This window comes from Colossoma macropomum, unplaced genomic scaffold (assembly GCF_904425465.1).
Source record: "Colossoma macropomum unplaced genomic scaffold, Colossoma_macropomum, whole genome shotgun sequence".
NCBI classification, from domain to species: Eukaryota; Metazoa; Chordata; class Actinopteri; order Characiformes; family Serrasalmidae; genus Colossoma; species Colossoma macropomum.
Window position 1 is genome coordinate 32,655,647 of NW_023494789.1, and position 22,016 is coordinate 32,677,662.

At 40.2% G+C, this 22,016-nt stretch overlaps 1 protein-coding gene across 3 annotated transcripts in view; it reads left to right on the plus strand.

Moving 5' to 3' along the window:
* chchd6b (coiled-coil-helix-coiled-coil-helix domain containing 6b) overlaps positions 1–22,016 on the plus strand; it is a 44,530-nt gene that overhangs the window by 7,956 nt on the left and 14,558 nt on the right. For all 3 annotated transcript variants that reach the window (XM_036571018.1, XM_036571019.1, XM_036571020.1), the window contains 2 exons: positions 3,955–4,099; positions 10,712–10,795. In XM_036571018.1, coding sequence (XP_036426911.1) covers positions 3,955–4,099; positions 10,712–10,795 — 229 coding nt within the window. The remainder of the gene's footprint in view (positions 1–3,954; positions 4,100–10,711; positions 10,796–22,016) is intronic.

Sequence of the window (22,016 nt, forward strand, 5' to 3'; positions counted from 1 at the left end):
GCAGTACATAATGTGAAAATTTGAATAAAAATCATTGAATCCAGAGTTTTTTACAGCTGTTTTTAAATGTGGCACTACCAGTGCATTGTGTAGGTGTGTCAAAACATCATGATGCGTATCGTGTATCGTGAAAATGTTTTCAAAGGGCAGTGCAGTACGGTTTGTTTTCAAGGATTTTCAAAAAGAAAAGAACAGAGACTAACAAGCTTCAGTGCTGATGCTGATAGATGCTGAATGTACTAAGAAGTTCTGCTGCAGTTCTGTAAGTTACTCAGTCAGTATTTATTTTATTTCACTGAAGTAACAGTACTTTAATGCTACTCTATCACCTCAGCGAAGTAAAGTGTACTGTGAACATTAGACAAAATTGACCTCATTGTCTCAGTACTTCTGTATCATACTTATTAATATGTTTAAATTTGTATTTAATCTTATTCAAATCAATATAAGTCTTGTCACAGTGGGAGTGTGAGAATTTAACTTGCCCTTATTGTTCTCTGTTATGATGTTCCTCCACAGCAGCTGTGAGTTTGAACTCTGAGTTTAAACCATGACAGATTCAAATCAGGTCAGAAATCTCTTGGTGTTGATTATAAGGGCTGTTTATGTGAAGAGAGCTTGAGGAGATGTGTAAGTGTCTCAGATTTCTGAATTCCGCACCTAACACTCTTTAGAGTTCTGTAATTACATCACAGCTGTAATAATGTGGTTGCCTATGGTGCATCTGCATTGTGACATCATCAGTCTTTGTGTGAGTGAAGGACTTCACTGTGATCCAAACACAGCATCTCTCATCATTTCTGCACCATTGGTCCTGCTAAGAATGTCAATAGAGAGTGACTGTAGTCAGTGTTGCCATGACAATTTCTCATTACTGATGTGTCTCAGTGACCCTTTAAGCAAATAGCCTTTAACCTTCAAAGCTGAGGCCAATCAACAAACAGTCTGTACTTTGAATTTACAGGTTTGTAGATGCATGCTTATGCAACAGTTCTTCTGAAGGGGTATTAATGGGCAGTTTGTCCCCCTTTGCGGCAACAGTCTCAACTCACCTGGGACTAGATGTTGGAACATTGCTATGGGGATTTAATTGCATTCAGCCATGAGCAGTAATGATGTCAGCCACTGATGCTGGCTGGTTAATTCTGGATCACAAACACCACTCCTACTCATCCCAGAGGTACTGGATGGGGCTCCATTACTCCAGAGAATGCATTTCCACTGCTCTACAGCCCAATGCTAGGGGCTTTATAACCCTCTAGCCCACGCATGGCATTGGACATGGTGTAATTAGGCTCGTGTATGGCTGCTTCAGAGCATCCCATTCTATTGTCAGTGCTTTTCCATTGAGATTATACAAGTCCTCTGTAGTTAAAGTTAAATGCCTGTGTCAGGTGAATTCACTAATGAGTTGGGGTGTCTGGATATGTTTACATACAGTGTATTTCAAAATACTTTTTCACCTATCACTGCTGTTTAATGGCAATAAAACATCACAGCATATTATGGCCAGGTAATGATTTCCTGCATGATTAGGTTATAATGCAGGCATTTCATAGATCCCCAAATGTTGAAGAATAGTGATTGTTCACAAACAAATCCTGTACCCCTGTAGAATTCAGGAAAAAAACCCAGAAAGGCACTCTGAGTTAAACCAACCAGTGGCTGTGCCTTTAACTTATCTGTGTTGAAGGCTGACTGAGATAGGCAAGTGGGCCAGAAGAGTTCCATTATTCTTTCCTAGAATTTCTGGGAAGAAAGCCAGTAGAAAAATAAACACAGTCTCTGTTGAGGAATAGTACCATACGATGTCTGTTTTGGTGGAATGTAGTTTGTAGAATATAGTCCATTTGAGAGGTTTTATACAATGTTTAGATAGCACAAATGTTTTGATAGCAAAAAAGATGCTATTATAATGCATATATTTAGTTTACAAATTTGCTATATAGACTACACAATAAATTGTATTCTTACAGCTATTGTGATTAACTCATTGTTGAGAGCTGCAGTGGCATAATGAAGTCATAATGAATCAAATTACCTCATGTACCAGAGTGACGAAATTAGACTGACAGTCTGATTTTATGGGTTTTAGAAGCTCAACGAGTGCTTCCATGTACTGAGCTTGAATGCTGCTCTCCCATGTGGAGAACATCTATCTTAACTAAATGGCCAATTACAGAACTCCCACATGCACAGCTCAAAAACTGCTCTATCTTTAACTACGAGCCTGTAAAAATACTTTACACCTGATGACTATTCTCACTCTCAGTGCTATGTATAAAATGTGTGAAGCAGTACTGGCTCTTGTTACAACAAACATACATCACTATGGGGAACTTTCATGGAATTGTGTGTGTGTGTATATGTATATATATATGTGTATATATATATGTGTATATATATATATATATATATATATATATATATATATGTGTATGTATGTGTGTGTGTGTGTGTGTGTGTGTGTGTGTGTATCAATGCAGAAAAAATGCAGTTCTGATGTAAGTATTAGTATTGCATTATTCTTTATTATGCACAGTGGCGGATTTATAATATTGTATTTTTAGCTATTTTCTTGAAGAGGCATACTAATTTTTTACTGCAGCTGTATATAGGTAGTACAAAATTTGTGAGTGATGAAATTCCTGATTGAAATGTGCCAAGCACAACTTTTTTTGTTCAGTAAAGCTTGAGATGGCATGAAACAACTGTTAATTTTCTGATACTGATACCAGTATTGAACCTTGAGCACTGATCGATGCCAGTCCAATATTTTATTCTTTTAACCCTTGTGTGGTGTTCATGTTTTTGTTACTCAGTGGGTCTTTGGGACGCACCACATTTGTAGCTTGTCAGCAGCCTGTCCATGTTGTCCACCCTCACACACACACATGCACACATATACAAACATATACACACACAGACAGGAGGAGAACCGAGTGAAGGGGCACAGCACCTCCACACTTTTATTCCCCGCAGGTTCACCGAACACCACATGTGTAGTATAAATGTGTGAGGGGTGTACAGTGTGAAGTCACTGAAAATGTGATATATTATATGTTCTTCATAGAAAATGAGCAAACACCAAGGAATCTGAGGTTAAAATAATAATACATTGCATCATTTTATTCTTTTGGTAAACACTGAAAATGGGTCCCACAGATCTGAACACCACACAAGGGCTAAAGGTACTTAGTTTAAAATGATCTATTTTTAATTGAAGCCCTTCACTAAAGATGACGATAAACTAATCAAACACTTCCCGCAGAAAGAAATACACAGCTAAAAACTAGGCCAATAGCCAAGTTAGCCAAGAGGTGAGGCAGTAACCAGAAGGTTGCAGGTTCAAATCCCAGGACTGACCAGATTGCCTGTTTGTGGTCTTGGACAAGGCACTTATGACCCAGGCAGTGCTGCTCTGCTTTGATGCTTCCAGACTGGGTGCAGTTAGGCAGCGAAATTACCTGTTTACCGTGTAGGATCAATAAAGTATGATATGACATGACACAGTGTGAGTATTATTAGTATATTATTATATGTTGTTTCAGGCTAGATTTGTTACGTTCCCATATCTGATCCAGTATATCCAGCACTGATACAGATTGATGCAGATATGCCATCTCTAGATAAAGCAAGACCTCTGCAACAGCTATTCTTGGAAGAAACTATTATGTTGGAGGAAAGTTATTACGTAAAGCATTGTATCATTTTGTGGGGAACAAACTGCAAAATTTGTACACTTTTTCATTTTATCAATGGTAAATTGTGCACACAGTTGTTGGAACCCTATCTTGTGTTGTGTAGTTGTCTACAGTACGCTGCACTGTGTCATTCTGATGGGCAAAACAGTGCCAGTTGCTGATGTATGCAGGAGATGCAGGAGGTCTGTAGTTGTCATAAGTGTCCTTTTTCGCTGTAGTCTGGTAGTGATTGTTGCTGCGTGTGTTGCAGGTATGAGCGCGAGCAGGCTCTGGTGAGGGAGGAGTTGGCGCGGCTCGCCCGCAGAGAGAGAGAGGCAGGGGGAGATGATGTGAACCCTGCTGTGCTCAGAGAGAGAGCCAGGACCACAGAGGAGCTGGAGAAAGCACAGAACCTGGTGAGACACAAACACACACAAACAGTCCACTAATTTCCCTTGAAGTAAACTAAATAGATGTAAAAACAATCTCCAACCATCTGTCCTTCTCTTGAGTCTTTTTGCCTCCCCCTTCACTTAAAATTGATTCACTCCATGTCATTCTTCTCTGCCTGGCGCTAAGTGAGCGTAATGATTATTGAGTGTAGGACGCTTCTTCTTCTCCTGTGCTTGTCTGTAATGGTGCAGGTTTGTAATGAGGCTATTCACCGTGGCTGATTATATTAGCTTTCTCATCCACAGACAGAGACGTCAATACTAGTTAATGGTCACATTCGTACCAGAGCTAGTTTTATTATCTACCGGTGAGACTTTGCCTTCCATTACAGGTTGTAATAGAGAAACTTTGTGATGCATAAATTGGGTGTTTACGCGCTCGCTGCCTGATCAGATCACTACTGGTGCTTTGGCTGCGGCAGAAAGGCTTGGGTGTGTCTGAGTCATTTTTAATGCCGCTAGATGGCAGCAAAAGCATTTGATTTTCAGTCTTTTCAAGTGTTGGAATGTAAGGAGGGGCCCGTAACAGCAAAACTGGACGAATACGATTATATTCCATCCTCTGACTCTCATCTCCGTCCTTTCTTTTTTTTCTGCCAGTCACAGATGCTCTACCTTTCGCATTCCTTTCTGGAATCTATCCATTTTTCTCTCAGGCTTCTGCTTCTCTCTGGTAGATATTGGTCTTTGTATTCATCCATCATATGAAGTTAACCCAGCAGCTCTTGCTTTTAAACATATCCAGCCAGTGAATTTTTAAGCTTTTCTTGTCAGTAGCTGCTCCGTTTAGTAAGAATAAGATGACTCAGTGACACATGCACACATAAAAACCCAAACAGCAAGAAAGAAAAAAATGATTAACTTCAGAAACAGGAGGCAGAAGGAATAAGTGTTTGTGATACAGAGAGAGAGAGAGAGAGAGAGAGAGAGGGAATGGTGTTGATGAGATTTAAATGCATGCAGAGAGAAGGTTTTTGCCATGCTCGACGTAGCGTCGCTTGTTAGCTGTGAGCCGGAGAGAGAGAGAGACAGAGAGAGAGAGAGAGCGATTGCTTGAGGCGAGAGACAGAGAATGGAGAACGTGCTGCCTGTCAACTGGAGGAATTCCACAGAGAGAGAGAGAGATAGTGAGAGAGAGAGAGAGAGAGAGAGAGAGAGAGAGAAAGAGTGAATAAGCGAAAGTAGAGAAATGATTCCTGAAGGTTTTCATCTTAGAGAAATTTCACGATTGTATTTAAATTCTGTTAAAATGTATTGTGTGAAAGTTAAAGTTGTCAAATGTAGTCAGACTGGCAGGTTCACTTTACCTCGTTTCTCTCTCTCTCTCTCTCTCTCTCTCTCTCTCTCTCTTTCTCTCTCTTTTTTTGCTCTCTGTTTTTCTTTCTTCCTCTTTCTCATTTTCTCTCTACATCTGTCTTTCTGCCTTCTGCCTCGCACTCTCTCTGTCTGACTCTATTTTCCACCCATGTCTCTGTCTCTTTCTCTCTTTATCTTGCTTTCTCTCTTTTTGCTCTATGTATCTTACTCTATTTCTATCTCTCTCTCTTGCTCCCTCTCTCACTCTCTCTCTCTCTCTCTCTCTCTCTCTCTCCCCCTTCCTTGCTCCCTCTCTCTGTCTCTCTCATGCTCCCTCACTCACTGTCTCTCTCTTGTCCCCTCTCTCTCTCTCTTGCTCCCTCTCTCACTGTCTCTCTCTCTCTCACTCTCTTTCTCTTTCTCTCTCTCTCATGCTCCCTCTCTCACTGTCTGTCTCTCTCTCTCTCTCTCTCCCTCTCTCTCTCTTGCTCCCTCTCTCACTGTCTCTCTCCTGCTCCCTCTTTCACTGTCTCACTCTCCCTCTCTTTTCCTCCATCTCTCACTGTCTCACTCTCTGTGTATCTCTACCCTCTCTCTCTCATCTTTTTTTTCTCTCTCTCTCTCTCACTTCTTGTCTTGCCGACTTTTTGAACAGTGGTTTGAATAGTCACTTTATGTTCTCTCTCTCACTCTGTCTCTCTCTGTCTCTCTCTTTCTCTGTCTGACTCTCCTGCTCTGCCTCTCATCTCTCAGTCTCTCTGTCTTTCTTCTTTGCTCTCTGTCTCACATGCTCACTCTCGTTCTCTGTCTTCTCTTCTTCTCTGTCTTGCTCTCTCTTGCTTCTTTCTTTCTCTCTTGCTTTCTTTTTCTGCCTTACTCTCACTGTCTCTCCCTCCCTAGCGCTCTCTCTTCTCTCTCTGTCTCTCTTTGTATCTCTCCCTCTCTTTCTCGTCTTTGTTTCTCTACTTGTTTCTCTCTCTCCTCTCTCTCTCTCTCTCTCTCTCTCATCTCTGTTTCTCTTTCTCTCACTTTTTGTCTTGCCAACTTTTTGAACAGTGATTTGAATAGCTGCTTTTTTATGTTCTCTCTCTCTCTCAATTCCTCTCTGCTCTCTGACTCTCTTGTTCACTCTCGTTTTCTCTGTCTTCTCTCTCTCTGTCTGTCTTGCTCTCTCTCTCTCACACAGTTTTTTGTAGAGTAGTCTTTTTGGAGAGGTAGTGAATTGAATAGCCTCTTAAAGATTCTCCCTCCGTCTCTCTCTCTCTATCTCTCTCTCTCTGTTCAGCACTCTGGTGAGCGTCCTCTGAATTTCTCAAATGGTTTGATTGTCAGAAGCGTTTCTAAAATCGTGTTGATAAGTCCAGATAAATGGTCCTGTTCTCTGTGATAATGCCTGCATGAGCATGTTGAAAGATACATACATGCTATCATACACACATTGCACAACTGGAACTGCTGAGTTCAGAGCTTGAGCAGAGCAGATATGTAGTAATATAATACATTACATATAATACATGCAGCTAATATCTCTTTACTACATGGTAAAACGTCTTTAGCACAGGAGTAATGCCTATCTGCCATCTGTAATCTCAAATACTGGTAGCTTTAATGTAATACTGTTAATCCTTTCACCAGAATCTCCTCTCTTTCACACTCTCTCTCTCTCTCTCTCTCTCTCTCTCTCTCTCTGTGAGTTTTCCACTGGTGACGGTAAGACTTGCTCTGGCTACGCCTGGAGAAAAATCTCTTTTGTGCAGATTACATTATGTTCTCCTTTTTATTAGAGCAGGGAGAGCTGTGATCTACTCCTTTAATCATGAAGGGATATTTCAGTCGCTCCGTTTAACCCTTTTATTCTGTCAGTGCTAAATCTTACACAGCCTAGCAGCCATATTAGCACAACAGCGCCATGAATCAGCGCCTAACCCAACCTAACATGCTCTTCTCTCTCTCTCTCATTCTCCTTCTGTCTCTGTCTGTGTCTCTCTCTCTCCCACCCTGTTTCTTCGTTCTCTCATTATATCTTCTCTCAATATCTCCTTCCCGATCCGTTTGACGCTCTCTCTTTTCCTCTCCCTCGTTGTCTTCTTACACTTTAATATCCCTCTTTTTCTCTGTCTCATTTTCTCTCATCCTCCGACACCCCCTACTCCCCAACCCCCCCCCACTCGCTTTTTTGCAGCAGCCAGCTGAGCTGAACGCTTGGGTAAGCAGAAGCTGCTCCCTGTTAATCTTACTTTTCTCTCTCTTTATTCAAATGGCATGTTTTCATTGTGCATTATAACAGAATGGAAGTGCGAGCGCGCACACACACACACACACACACACACACACACACACATAGGCACACTTGCGCGCACGCACACGCACGCAAACAGATGACACCTCCATCACAACACTTGGAGCTATTCAGCTAGAAAATTGCACATCATCTGCATAGCAGAGTGAATGGAACCTTTCTGCCAGCAAACACTAACTGAATGAAGAAAAATGGGCAATATGATTACACTCTATGTAATTACGTGTGTGTGTGTGTGTGTGTGTGTGTGCAGCCTCTGAAAGCCAGGCCATTGTGTGGCGTTTCATTTATGTGTCACACAGGCATTAGATGACAGTCCTACAGGTGTCATTCCAGTGGACGAGGCTACACGCGTACTCATATACATGCATTTCTAGCACAGTAATAATGGGTCAGTAACATGAAAACGGATCATAGATTTGAAACAAAGTACAATGTGGGCGTAAGGGCTGTAATTCAGTCCTGTCATTTTTGACCCCCTGTTGTAATCCTCCTGACTTTGGAAAGTAGAATTTCATCTGTCAATAGCAAACATGTTATTACATTACATAACATTTTACCTGGGCCTTGAATTCTGCTACATCTATTGAGTTAACAGTAGGGGTGGGGCATATGACAGTGTTTATCGTATCATGCCAAGTTATGCCACAATCTACTTTTCTGAGCATCATTAACATCCTCAGTACTTAAAGGGGAACAGTCAGGTTTGTCTATTATTTTGTCAGAAAGTGCTGTGTCACAGACACTTCAGAGGAAAAAAGCAAGCAGCCTGGTTTTCTGTCTCACTCGAGTGTCCATAGAAATACTGAAGTTAGTTAAGTAGTAAAATAATAAAGTTCCAGTCTGGTTTTGATGCTGGCTTCAAGTCTAACGTTAAAATGCTTCTTGAAACCTTCAGGTTTGAAATGTTCTGAACACCTGCCATTGTTTCTTTGAATAAAAAAGATGTGTTTCGTAGCAGTTCTGGGAGGTGCGACCTTTTAACTATTACCTCTTTTACAGTCTTTGGCCCAATCCCATTTCACCCCTCGCCCCTACCACTTAGCCCTGCCCCTCCAATTTGCGCATTCGTGTCTAAAGGTAGGGTATCTCGATTGTTATTGTGATGGAGGGGTATGGTGAAGTGTTAGGGCTACATGGCCCTCCAAACGGAGGTTTTTCAGAGGAACACTCCAAATGGAGTGAAATGAGAAAAAAGGAAAAACCGACAAGTTGGCTGCGCAGGTTACCAAAGAAAACCACAAATGTGAGTATTTTCTCTGTTAAAAACTTACCACCAAGAACCACTGTATTATCTTAGTTTAATGTCATTTCAATGTATTAGGGTCCTTTTCTTTATAACAAGCATCAAAAATCACTAGTGGACTGCTGATAGTAGCTATCTAGCTAAATGTCCTGTTCCACCTTAAATGGTGCAGCAGTTACACTCTGGCGCCTCAGGTGTCAGAACTGCTGTATCATTTAAGGTGGATGAGAAGCTGGCTTCAGCTTCATATCACTGAAGAATTAGGGATGGGCAGTAATGAATAATTGTCACAACCCCCCTCTTTGAAAGCATATGATGCCCTAAATTTAACTAAAGCCCAGCCGTGAGGTTGCTGAATTTTACCTCTGCTATCACTGCAGACTGACAGGGTCGCCTATAGAGCACCGCTAGTAGCCTGTTAATGAAGTAATGTTCTTCTTTATTTGAGGGTCCCATTTTGTAGGAGAAGATTTCAACCACTGCCTCTTCTAACTCAGTTCCAAGGGGCAAGGTGACACTCAAAAACAAGGGGTAAGGGTAAAAATAAGAAATGGGATTGGGCCTTTGAGCGGTATGCAATAAATATTGGCTTCTCTTTCTTCACAAGTTGGCATAGTGACTTACTCAATATTCCAGGCCTCTAATAAAACGTTTAGAATAAAAAACATTACATTCTGCTTTTTCTAAGTAAGACAACGTGACTGGTCCCTTTTAAATACTGACAAACTGTGCATTTCATCACAAAGAGAGCAGGAAGTAGCCCTGTTTAATTGGATTTAGTGCAGGGCAGGATGTAAAACACTGAATACAAATCACTGTACTCATAGTTTTTGGTAGTATTTTAGATGTGGCACTGCTGCAGTTCTTTCCTGTCCCAACTTATCAAACCTCAGTAAAACGAGATATTGTCATATGTATTGTGTAACGGGAAACATCACCCACCCTTAGTTAACTGCATTGTCTCTCATTTATTGGTTGCTTTATGCTCTCTTTCTCAATGTCTTTGTCTCTTTCTCTTTCTGTGTCTCTCAGTAGAATTGGCTGTCTTGCGTCTGTGCTCTGCTTGCTTTACCCCATTTTAATCATTTCGTTTCTGTTCTCCTCCTGCTTGCTGCAAAGATCTTTATGTGCTGGATGGCTTTTTAAGGTAGCTTCAGTCTCTCAGGTACACCTTGCTTCATACTTCGACTTCATACCATGTGACTGGTGGATGTTGCCATGCAAACAGACAGCTTGTGTAGTTTTCTTTCTGCTTTTGGGCTGAATCCAAGACCTGTTTGGAAGAGCCACACCAGAACATGACCCACCTCAAGAGCACATGAACTGGTTTCAGATCAGCCAGTTCCTCTGGGACTGTTACACAGCTGTCAACATACTACATGAGAAAATCCATCAGTTCATCAGCTGTAAGGTTCCAAACATGGCCCTGAAGCCTCTTTCACACTACATTAGTTTTGCCAGTTGTCCAGATATTGGTGGGGGAGTTGTATTAATTTATATTCGGTGAGAATGACATTCCAGAACATTGCAGAACAAGTCATGTAGAGTGAAAAGTGTTTGCAGAAATTTGAGGTAGTAATGTGGAATGGGGTATAAGATCACACTGAATTTCTGATAAAAGCACACCTGGAATACAACTCAGTTTAATGAGAAATGTCAGAGAGTGAGATTACATAGCTGTAAGTGTCTCTATCTGTGTCTCATTGGTTCTCTCTCTTTGTTCTGTGTCTCCAAGGCAAAGCAACTGGCGAGGAAAGATGCTGAGTTGAAGCATCTGGCTGCTTTCTATAAAGAACAACTGCAGCTGATGGAGAAGAAGGTAACACACACACACATATATGCAGATGGTTAAGAAGGCAAAACCAGTTGTGAATTTACTCAAAAGTGAAGAGCTCAAATGGTGACGGGCATAATGAAGGGCTACCACAATATAAAAAGGGACCACTATGGTTGATGCCATGGCTAATTTTCATCATTTTTTTTGAGTGCCTTATCACTGCAATATGCAAATTCATCACATATGAACCTTTGAATGTTTCTTTATTTCTTTGATATAAAAAATAGGCCAAATCACAAATACAGAAAAAAACACAGACAGCACAAACATAATTACTTTTAAATGTCTATTTTTTAAGAACATTTAAAGGAAATTATGCCAGTGCTGTAGCATGTTTCCATATTTGTCAAGGGCTAAAATAAAATCAGTATTTTTGCATTCAGAATGCTGTTTAACTTTTCTTTACTTTCCTTTGGGAGTACCCATCTGGATTTTTGAGATGAAAATGCCTTAACTGTCCAATAGCAATGCTCCTCCTGGAGAAAAGTCCCACATGTCATTCTGAAAGCCCTTTTAGGCTGATCTGACCAGTTTGTTGTTCGTTTGGCTGTGTTTGCGCGCAAGTGGTCCTGAAAGCTCAGTTGTGGTGTAATCCAATTTGCTCCACTTTGTGGTGCTGTGCTTATCAACCTTGTTTTGTGGTGCAGGGTCATCAAACAAATGCAACCAGGGACTAAGATAGAAAGCGATGACTTCTGTTGTGCTTTCAAGAAATTAGGGCTGCATATAGTTTAATGAGTCAGGGAAGATTTCCGTGTCTGAAAGCCACCACGGTGACGTTTGTACGAAAGTGCTCTCCCAGCAGCTCTCTCTGAGTAAAAGCCCTGACCTCGAGCTGGAGATGGGCTTTGTCAACACCCACGTCCTTCAGAGCACTCCGAGTCTAAATAGAGAGAAAGACGCAGGCCAGAAGGGAGAGGTGGAGAGATTGGGGGGGGCATGAGTGATCGAATGGATAGAAGCGAAATTGAAGCACACGTAAATAATGAGGTATAAATAGACATGCCCTGTTGAAATATCCGCATATTTACAAAAATAGTTTTAAAACATCCCAATTTCTGATGTTGCCGTGAACAAAATAATAAAGGTTTAACAGTTGTTTATTGTGTGCACTAGCTTGATTTGATCTGTACTTGATTGTTCAGTCAATTTAGAAAATGTTTTATATCGTTACAATTTAAAAAACAAGAACCCAGTTTTAACATTGTTTCTTATTGCAGATAGTATAAGAGCTGTACCTGATCATTTGGTTGATTTGGTGATTTGTGTGTTTTAGGTGGATGTGATTTAGCACAATATCAGTACAGAACAATGACTTACACAGCTTGTCTTTTTGTTTGAAATTTCCATAACTATCACCATTTCACTCAGTGAGAGATGCTTTATCAATTTCTTTTAACTCCTGACATTCTCTTCAGTTCTACATTGCACTCACAGTTACAAAATATTACAAGTTAATGCAATATTTATTTCATTTTTTCATTACAACCAATGCATGCCTCATTTTAAAACCCAGTTAAGTGAACAGATACTTCAGTTTGGATATCTGTATATTCAAACAGTCATTCCCAGCCATGGAAATGTTGGCCGATTTATAAAGATAACTACGTTACAATAGAAAGACAGAAGCAAAAACGCCTTAGACATTTTACTGATAGGGCAAAGGACTGAGAGAACAGGCGTAGAGCATTGAGCTGATGGTTTGGTGACCTCATGATATATGGTATGTTATTCCTATCATGATAATTTTACATCAGGATACACTTTTCCGATTATACTATGGGTATCTTCAGTACTTCTAGAGCACTGAACAAGTGAATGTATCACAAATAGACAGATATAGACCCATTATAGAAAGCATATAAACAGTTACAACTAGGGATGCATCAGTACTGATACTGGTATCGGGTATTGGCTTGATACCATGCTCATTTACTCGTACTCATAATGCATAATAGTAACACCCGATACAACCTAATACCATGTGACGTAGGTCGAGTGTACACTACAGTGTTAATAAACAAACAGCTAAATCTGGCATTGAATGTGGTTCTGCTTGCACAGTGAAATGTAGTTGACAGCGTCAACAGTATATTCCCATCTAGAAAACACTGAGTGATTTTAGCCTGTTTTAAACACACCATCACAATCACAAACATTTTCCTCAAAATACTGATGCAACCACGTAGGTTAACAAAACTGAGGCAAAAAGTCAACAGTCCGTATATACCGACTTTATTCTGTTTGACTGAAGAGTTTCAAGGTATAAATAACAACAATAATTAATATGGAGATTTTTAAACTGTCTTTGTAAAATATGCTGTAGAGATTTGTCCTACTGTGTGCATTTCAGTGTGGTTAACCGAGCTGCTGTAGCTCAGTTTCTCAGCGTGTTTGCTTGTACCTGGGTACGCAGTGTTGTTTTGAATGAAACAGCTTTATTGGAAATTGTCCATAGACAAATTTATCTGTAGGGGCTGCCTTTCACATAGCCAGTCACTTGTGTTGTGCAGGTCAGACCAAGTGTTTTTATACAGTGTAAGTGTATAAATGGTAGGCTTTGTCCGTACATGGCAGTCTATTCAACTGTACTGTGTACCGTGTGAGTCACCAAAGAACAGTGTATGCCTGACTTTAGAGGACATTCAACTTCAGCTCAACTGGCTAATCAACATTCAGCTACAGCTCAACTAGCCAAAAAGACTTCAGCAAGACATAAAACTCCACAAGTGAGCACCTTGGATGTGACTCCTGCAGTTACTGAGTTACAGAGTTTGGTATCGATGCATCACTATTTACCACCGTTGTATGGTAAGAGAATAACATGCATAGTAAGAGGCAGCTGATTGGATATCAGTCCCTTTGTGTCATTACCTTTTTACCAGTGTATATTTTTTACCTATTGTTTGATTTTTCTCCTGCTCATTCTTAAAGGGGAGTTTTTCAAAATCTCTGTATAATTAACTTTTTAAAATAAACAGTCATTCAGAGTTGTCTGATGTAAAATGCTCCATTCTAGAGAAATTTACTTAGTGATAGGAACCAGATGAAGAGCTTAGTGCCTCTGAAAGCTACTTCACAGAAAGTTAGAATGACATGAAATGGTTACAGAAATGTTGCCTGATGCCTGAGACACTGTTTACAATGAGCTTTGTGGTTTTTTTTGGCATTTTTCCCCAATTTTCTCCCCAGTTTTCAGTCATTTCCAATTCTAAACACTAGCTAGGTCTCTCGCAAACACACAATGCTACCATCTGGAGGTGAAGGCTAGCACTTCAAGCTTCATCCAAGCCATGTAAAGCCAGCCACCGCTGTTGTTCAAACTGCTGCTAATGCAACGCCATTGAATGGCTCAACACATTTAGGGGAGAGCGTTAACTGCCAGTTCTGTGACGTTAGTGTTTTATATTGCATTCTTGGTGGAGATGCACATGCAATATTCTCCAAAAGAAATATTTTTTCAGATTTACCACTATTTTATTATTGTCAACATTACATATAAAAACCCATAAGTTATGTAGATTCACTGGTTGTTTTGGACAGTAAATAAAATGGCTATATTTGCATTGTAAATATTGTGACCCCTGGTTCCTATCACCATCATTGTATAGAGATTGAGTCGGTTTCCTACAGTAAAGCGTTTACATCAAACTACTCTGAATAACATTCTCAGTGGTTGAATTCTGTAGAAACTGTGAAAAATTATTATACTTCTGATATACTTCACAGCTTTTTTAAATGTAGCACTGCTGTGTTGCTGGTGTATTTTGTCTGTCCCAGCTTAAAAAAACCCTAGATATCATGGTACATATTGTGCGTAATAATTCCCACATATTTTGCCCGCGCTTACCTTGTGCTCATGGGCCGTTCCTCTGTGGTGTATCAGGAAATGAAGTGAGGCAGGGTCCCTCTCTCTCTCCTGCCAGTAGCCAGTCTGCTTTTGAACATGCTGAAGCTGAGTGCTTAGTCTTCCTCTCCAAACACGTTGATGCACTAAGCAGTCCTGTGTGGACAATTGTTCAAACAGATGCAGTGACAGGCTGCATATCCGTGTGAGGAGGAGTGTGTGGCCTTCACCATCACTCACACACACACTGGGCTGCTGTGCCGAGATGGAGAAAAAGCAACAGGAAATGGCTGTGACTGATTTGAGGGTAAAATAAAAATATACTAAAAGGGTTTGCTACGGAATTGGATGTGTAGCCTGAGGGGGGCTTTTTATGCCTGTGGGTTGAACCTAATAATAAACAGTCAAATAAAAGGTGCTGTATGTTGTTAAATTATTCACTGCTAATTATTTGTACATTGTACATTGGTATTTGAACATTAAGCTATTTTTTGGCTGCTTCTGGGCAGACTTCTCTGCTTTGCCAAAAGCTTTGCAACATCAAGAACAGTATGACGGCTCATTTTTTTCCCCTCTCTTTGAAGCCACGCATGTCATGTGTTTCATTCCTTTTCATGGAGTAAGATTTTATTTCAGACAGTGTTAGCCTTTCTTCCCTTCACCTCATTCCTCTGAGAAAGAGAGAGAGAGCGAGAGAGAGAGAGCTTGTCGTGAAGTGTGTTTTGCAGTACTGGAGTGAAATGGAGCAGAGATATTGGCTACTGAGAGCCACCAGGCTGCCGCTCTATTTGCACAGTGAATTAACTCAGACTCAGGCAGCTGAATTGTTTTGGTTTTATTTCTTTTTTCCCCCCTCTTGTTCATTCTTCCGCACCTTCATAACCGCTGCTCCTGCGCTCCCTTATCACCCTGCAGCATTCCGGGGTATTTAACGTGTGAGTAAACCGTTTAAACGCTACAGTTAGCGCTACTCAAAGAGGGAGAGAGAGAGAGAGATCAAAAAAGAAAAGAGAAATGGGACAGAGAGTCAAGAGAGACAATAGAATTTCCTCTCAAAAAACAATAGAGCTTCCTTTCTCTCGAGTGTTTTGTGTGGTAAACTGTACAAAGTTTATCAGTGCATGTACATGATATGATTTGCAGTCTTAGATTAAGCCTAGTCCTAATCCAAAACAGTGGATTTCAGTGTAGAGCTTTCTCTTACTGTGAAAACACCAAAGTCAAATCAAATCACCTTTACTGTCACATCACATTTACACAGGAGTAAAGGTGAGTGAAAATCATAGCCCCCTTATAGAACTTAAATACAAAAAATATAAGAAAGAAAAAAATTATATATACACATTAGTCTCTAAATATATACACACATACACAACATACACATTAATATACACTACTGTTGTACTATTTCCAATGTACAGTTATGCACAGCAATATAGTTATAAATTAATAAGCTATGATATGTACAGTTTCACACATTTCCATGTATGCAATTGTGATGGTTTGGCCAAAAATCTGATTTACAGTTTCCGTCTTACCCAAAACATAGTTGATCATCTAAGACACAGGAGGGGGTTAATGTAGCCAAGAAGTGATAGAATTAGCAATTAATTATAATTAGCATTGTGCAAACACAGTCTAGTTGTTAAGTGATATCAGATAGACTTGGTTATGTGGTTTCTGACACATTATGCATGCCTAAATCATCACACAGTTGCCTCAGACTGCAAGCTGTTTGTTGTTACATAACGTCAAATAGACTTGCTTATGTGGTTGCACGTTGTATTCCATCTGACATACCATTATATTTAAAAATGAATAAAAGAACAGACAAAATTTAGTCATCAAGATGGCTGCTACTGTTTTTAGCAACATACAAGTTGTTTAGACATTTGTATTGTGTTTAGGCATGAAGTTTGTGTGCTCATAGCTGTAAGCTTCATTACTCATTAGGTACTTCAGCTTCGTAGCTCTAAACTAAAGAAGCAAACTTTGGACACCAAACATGTCTTGGCTGATCGAGTACATTTGTGGTAAGGGGGGATTCTGTTAGGCTAATGTGATATGGCAGTGCAGGTTGAAAAGTAAGCTGATGATGATGCTTCAAAGGTGGTGATCACCATCTTTGGAAAGGAGAACTGATAGAGAACTGGAGAAAAATAATTTATTTTGAAACAGCTTGCTAAATAATAGGGTTGAAAATTAATCATTTTTAAAACAAAATCACAATTTCAAAGAGTGCAATTTTCAAATCACAAGAGCTGCAGTTTTTATTATAGAATGCCTCATGAACAATCTCGTCTTAATAAGTTTTAAATGAGGAAATTTAACCAAATAACACAGAGCTTGTGAAATGCCTGTAGATGAGTTAGACCAATCAGAAGCAATGAAACACCCTTGTTCTGTATATTGTCGTTGTCCAAAGAAAAACATGTATCTCCATTTTTGTCAATTTTTACTTTTCTACATCATTTGAGTTGAACAGCTGTTCTTTACGTTGCTTGAATATTTCATGATGTACAGACCAACAGAAATACTTCAAAATTGCATGGAATGAAATGTATTTACATTAACTTACATTGAAAGTAAAGACGTTTTTTGCCCTCTCCTGTAAGCTTAGCATTTTGGAGATACTTGTTTTTCGTTGGACAACGATGATATGTGACATTACACACATCTCACCTAGCTGGTAATCTGACACACTCTGCGTTCAAGCCTCATGCCCAAAAAAGTGTATATTCTGGTTTTCTTGGCCTAAAAAACAGGACTAGAAATTCATTTGTAGAAAATAATTGCATTTAAATACAGTTAGATATTTTCCTCAAATCATTCAGCCCTACTAAATAATATTAAACTCAAAGAACAATGTTCTGCTATGTTCTGTCCCTTTTACTGATAAAAGAGTGGATCATTACAGAGCATTAATAAGCCTCTAGGCTATGGTAGAGTACATTTCCCACTGTCTCTGCTGGGGGGTTTCCCAGAGTGTGATATTTTTAATATCTAATATTTAATATCTAAAGCATGTGGAAATTACTTTGAGATGCACTCATTTACTGCTGACAAGTAGAAGTCTGAAATTTTTCCACATGGGGCAGCTATTAGCACACAAGTCACCTTGAACCCACACCAACAGTGTCACGAATGCATGTGTTTTCATTGACAGCTTTCTAACCCAGAGGTGAAGTACTTTTCAAAAAGTGTTGTTACTCAGTACTTATTGTTTAATATGTGATTTTCATCAATGATTTATAATAAATGTTCAAAAATCAAATAAGGCAAAAATAGAATAGAAAATTGGTCTTAAGCTGTATGTGTGATTGTAGGAGGGGGAGGGGTGATTTTTGAACAAGAAAATAACATGCTGGGGAATCTTACGACTTATTACTTAGAAAAAAGTATAAAACTGGTGTGTAAGTTATATAGTTATGAATTGAAGTGTGGGCACACATATGGCCCTTTTAGAGTTTTGATTAGGGTTCGTTTGTGTCTGAGAATTCACTTTAGCTGCATTGAACTAATAATTTTCACTCTTTTTGATTGAACTTCATTGTTTTATACAGGTTAGATCACTCCTGTCAAATTTACAGGTTTTGTTGTTTTGTTTTTTTTTTTTGTTAGTGAAAATAGGTCAACACATCCTCTACAAAGAACACACTTAAATATGGCATTTTTGCCGAAAATTTTAGTGAACAATTTCTATTGTGCATTAAATCTTGCATATTTAACATATCAAACATATTTAACATGTTATGGGGGAGAAATAAAGCATACAATAAAAAAATGTCCCCCCACTCCTAACCAATATGTTAATGTTCAGCAAATAAACTGTAATAGTACATCACCCCTTAACATTCCAGGCTTTTTACAACGCTTGTTATTCGGTAACTACAGGGACTTCGATGCAAACTAATGGAGCTTTTCTTAGATTATAGAAGTGTGTAATGAAACTTTGGGCCCGTCAGTGGTCCCATGGCTTGGTAAGGGGTTAAAATGTGCATAAGTTCGTTCCCTGTGGAGGATGTGTAACTTATTTTCACGTAGAAAATCAACGAAAGCATGTAATTTGACCAGGGCGCCCAAACTTTTGCGTATGACTGTAACAGTTTGAAACTTGTTATTGTGCAGGTTTTCACATTCTACAGTTCTGTGGAGTGCTTCATCTCCTCTCTCTCTCTATCTCTGTCTCTCTCTCTCTGTTTCTCTCTCTATCTCTGTCTCTCTCTCTATCTCTGTCTCTCTCTCTCTCTCTCTCTCTCTCTCTCTATCTCTGTCTCTCTCTCTCTCTCTCTCACCACTCAACACGCATAATTCATTGCTGTGTCAAATTACAGAAAAACGTTTTGACAGCAGCTTTGCTCTGAGTCCTATTAGGAGCAGACACCTTCTAGTCTATTTACCTCAGCACACACACTGCCTTCCTTACCATCTTATTACACACATACAAACAGCTTGTACCCGCTCTCAATCCCTCGTCCACACCTTCACTCTGTCACACTCACACATGAACACACACACACAATACAGGTACACACACTCTGCTGCGCGCTCTTGCTTACACAAGCAAATGGAATCACGCAAGAAGACACTTCCTTTTTAATCTCTCTTTCTTTCCTTCTCTTCCGTTTTCTCTCTCTTTCCATGCCTTGCTCTATTGAGGCAAGCCTTTTAATCTCCTCTCAGTTGACACGTGTGCATCGCACTGCTATGTGTGTGTGCAGAAAGTGTTTTGATCGACAGCTCAAACACACAGGCTTTTTAAGATTCAGCATACACACGCTAATCCGGCACACTCTTTGTTAAGTTCTGCTATAGAGAGTAATCCACACACACACACACACACACATACACACACACATATATACGCGTCCCTCTAATCCTTCTGGGTCTTCTTCCTGTCATCTCTGAGTTTTCTGTCCACACTTTTATTGCTTTTATTCACTGTCTCATCGTCCAAAAAAGTGTTTGTTTTTGTACATTTTCAGGACAAAATGTTCTGATTTGGTAAGTGAACTAAGTGGACTTCTCGTTACATATTAGTACTTACAAATATGTAATACATATGGGACATATTATTAATACACAAGGGTACTTATACACAAAGGTACTTGCATAGTACATGTGGCACATGTTATACATATACATAAGTGCTTGCGTATTTGTAATCCATATTGTACATATTCGTAATACATAAAGGTAGTTTTATACACACTATATGGTAAACATGTGGACGCCTGACCATTACACCTGTACAAGCTTGTTGGACAGCCTTTTCCAAAACCATGGGCATTAATGTGGAGTTTTATGGCTATAACAGCCTCCACTCTTCTGGAAAGGCTTTCCTCAAGATTTTGGGTCTGTGGGAATTTGTGCCCAGTAAGTCAAAAGAACATTTGTGAGGTTAGACACTGATGCTGGTTTAGAAAACCTGGCTCACAATCAATATTCCAGTTCATCCCAAAGGTGTTCAGTGGGGTTGAGGTCAAGGCTCAGTTCCTCCACACCAGTCTTGTCAAACTGTGTCTTCATGGACCTCAGTTTGTCCACAGGGGCGGGGTCATGCTGGAACAGGAAATGGCCATCCCCAAACTGTTGCCACAAACTGTTGTGTAAAATATCTTTGTGTGCTGTAGCATTAACATTACCCTTCACTGGATCTAAGGGGCTGAGCCCAAACCCTGAAAACAGCCCCAGACCATTATCCCCCCTCCGCCAAACTTTATTTTTGGCATTGTGCATTCTGCTAAGTAGTGTTCTCTTGGCATCCAACACATTTCCACTGCTCCCGAGTCAAGTGGTGGCACACTTTACACCAACCCAGCTGATACTTGGCAGTGTGCATAGTGGTCTTAGGCTTGTGTGCAGCTGCTCGGCCGTGGAAACCCATTTCACGAAGCTCCCAACGCACAGTTCTTGTGCTGATGTTGCTTCCAGGGGCAGTGTGGAACTCTGTAGTGAGTAATACAACATTTTACACACCTCATATACTTGTTAGCAATGGGTGTGGCTTAAACTCCTGAACTCAGTGATTGTCTGTAATAATCCCCTCCTTCTCTCTGTGTATATATATATATATATATATATATATATATACACACATTACCTACTTATAAAATATATGGGTCATAATTTTATTACGTGTAGCTATTTCCATATACATAGTACGCAGTGGGACATTATGTATGACCCCACATTTGAACACTGTATAAAAACAAACCTGTGTGTTAGTGCATATACTGCTGCATGCATTCATATGCTTGTCACCGCTATTCAGACTGCTCTCTTAAGCACTTGCGCATTTGTAAGCGACAGTAATAAAAACAGACTCAGCGGCTTATCTCTTGCGGATGAGGCTTTTTGGAGACGAGGAGCTGTGGCAGGGATATCTCCCCCAGTGAGAGAGACTTTACCTGGGCAAGAGGAGTGAGGGGCTCCCCCTCACACCCTCCACCTCCATCCTCACACCCAGCTTAAGCCACCAATCCATGACACTCCACTCCAATCTCGCATTCATTTATTCCTAAGCCTCGGGGAGAGATAGCGGCGTGTTCTCATTGCATATTCCACTTTTTATAAACGCATTGTACGTTTTTATTTTATCCGACATAAACATTCCGGAAGGCTTGGGGGGGAGGGGGGGGGGTACTGTAAACCAGCCTAACCACTTCATCTGCGGTGGCACACCATTTAATTAAGGAGACGCACACGCAATAGCAATATCCAAACCCTGGCACTGCTGTCTGTGTCTTATTCAGTCTTGCTGGAGGTGGGATATCGTTGCCTTTTTGTTCATTCAAGATTACAGCTAATCCGTTTTAGCCTTGAGAGTTGCAGAAAAACATGCGAGGGTTCACAGGTGCTGGTTCTGAGGTGTAATAAGGAGAAACGAGAATTTAGTGGAGAGCCAGGGTCAAGAGACTAGACCGATAGAAGAGTCGAGATGGAAATGTGGGTAGAGGAGTGAGATGAAAATGAACAAGAGAAAGGCTCCCATACTGAGACACTGGAATGAACTCTCCTCATATTTCCCCCTTCAGAGACTAATAGGTGAGAGTGGAGGATTATATGAGCTCAGCGAGTGTGAAATGTTAAAATTAACTGAGAATCCGAGGGAATTTAACGGCGAGATTTTGCATGATGGCTTCTGATCCCAGCGTTTTTCTCGCTCTCTTTTCTTCAATTATTCTTCTTTCTCTCCATCGCTCACTCACTATTCCGACTGGGAATAGTGGTAGTAATTATCCCCCAGAATGAAATAGCCTCAGCCGTTTCCACCTGCGTTTGGCATTAGGGCCGAGAGTGAAATTTTAATGCCAGCGTGCTGGCTGTTTTGTGGCACCCTGGCTCTAATTGTTT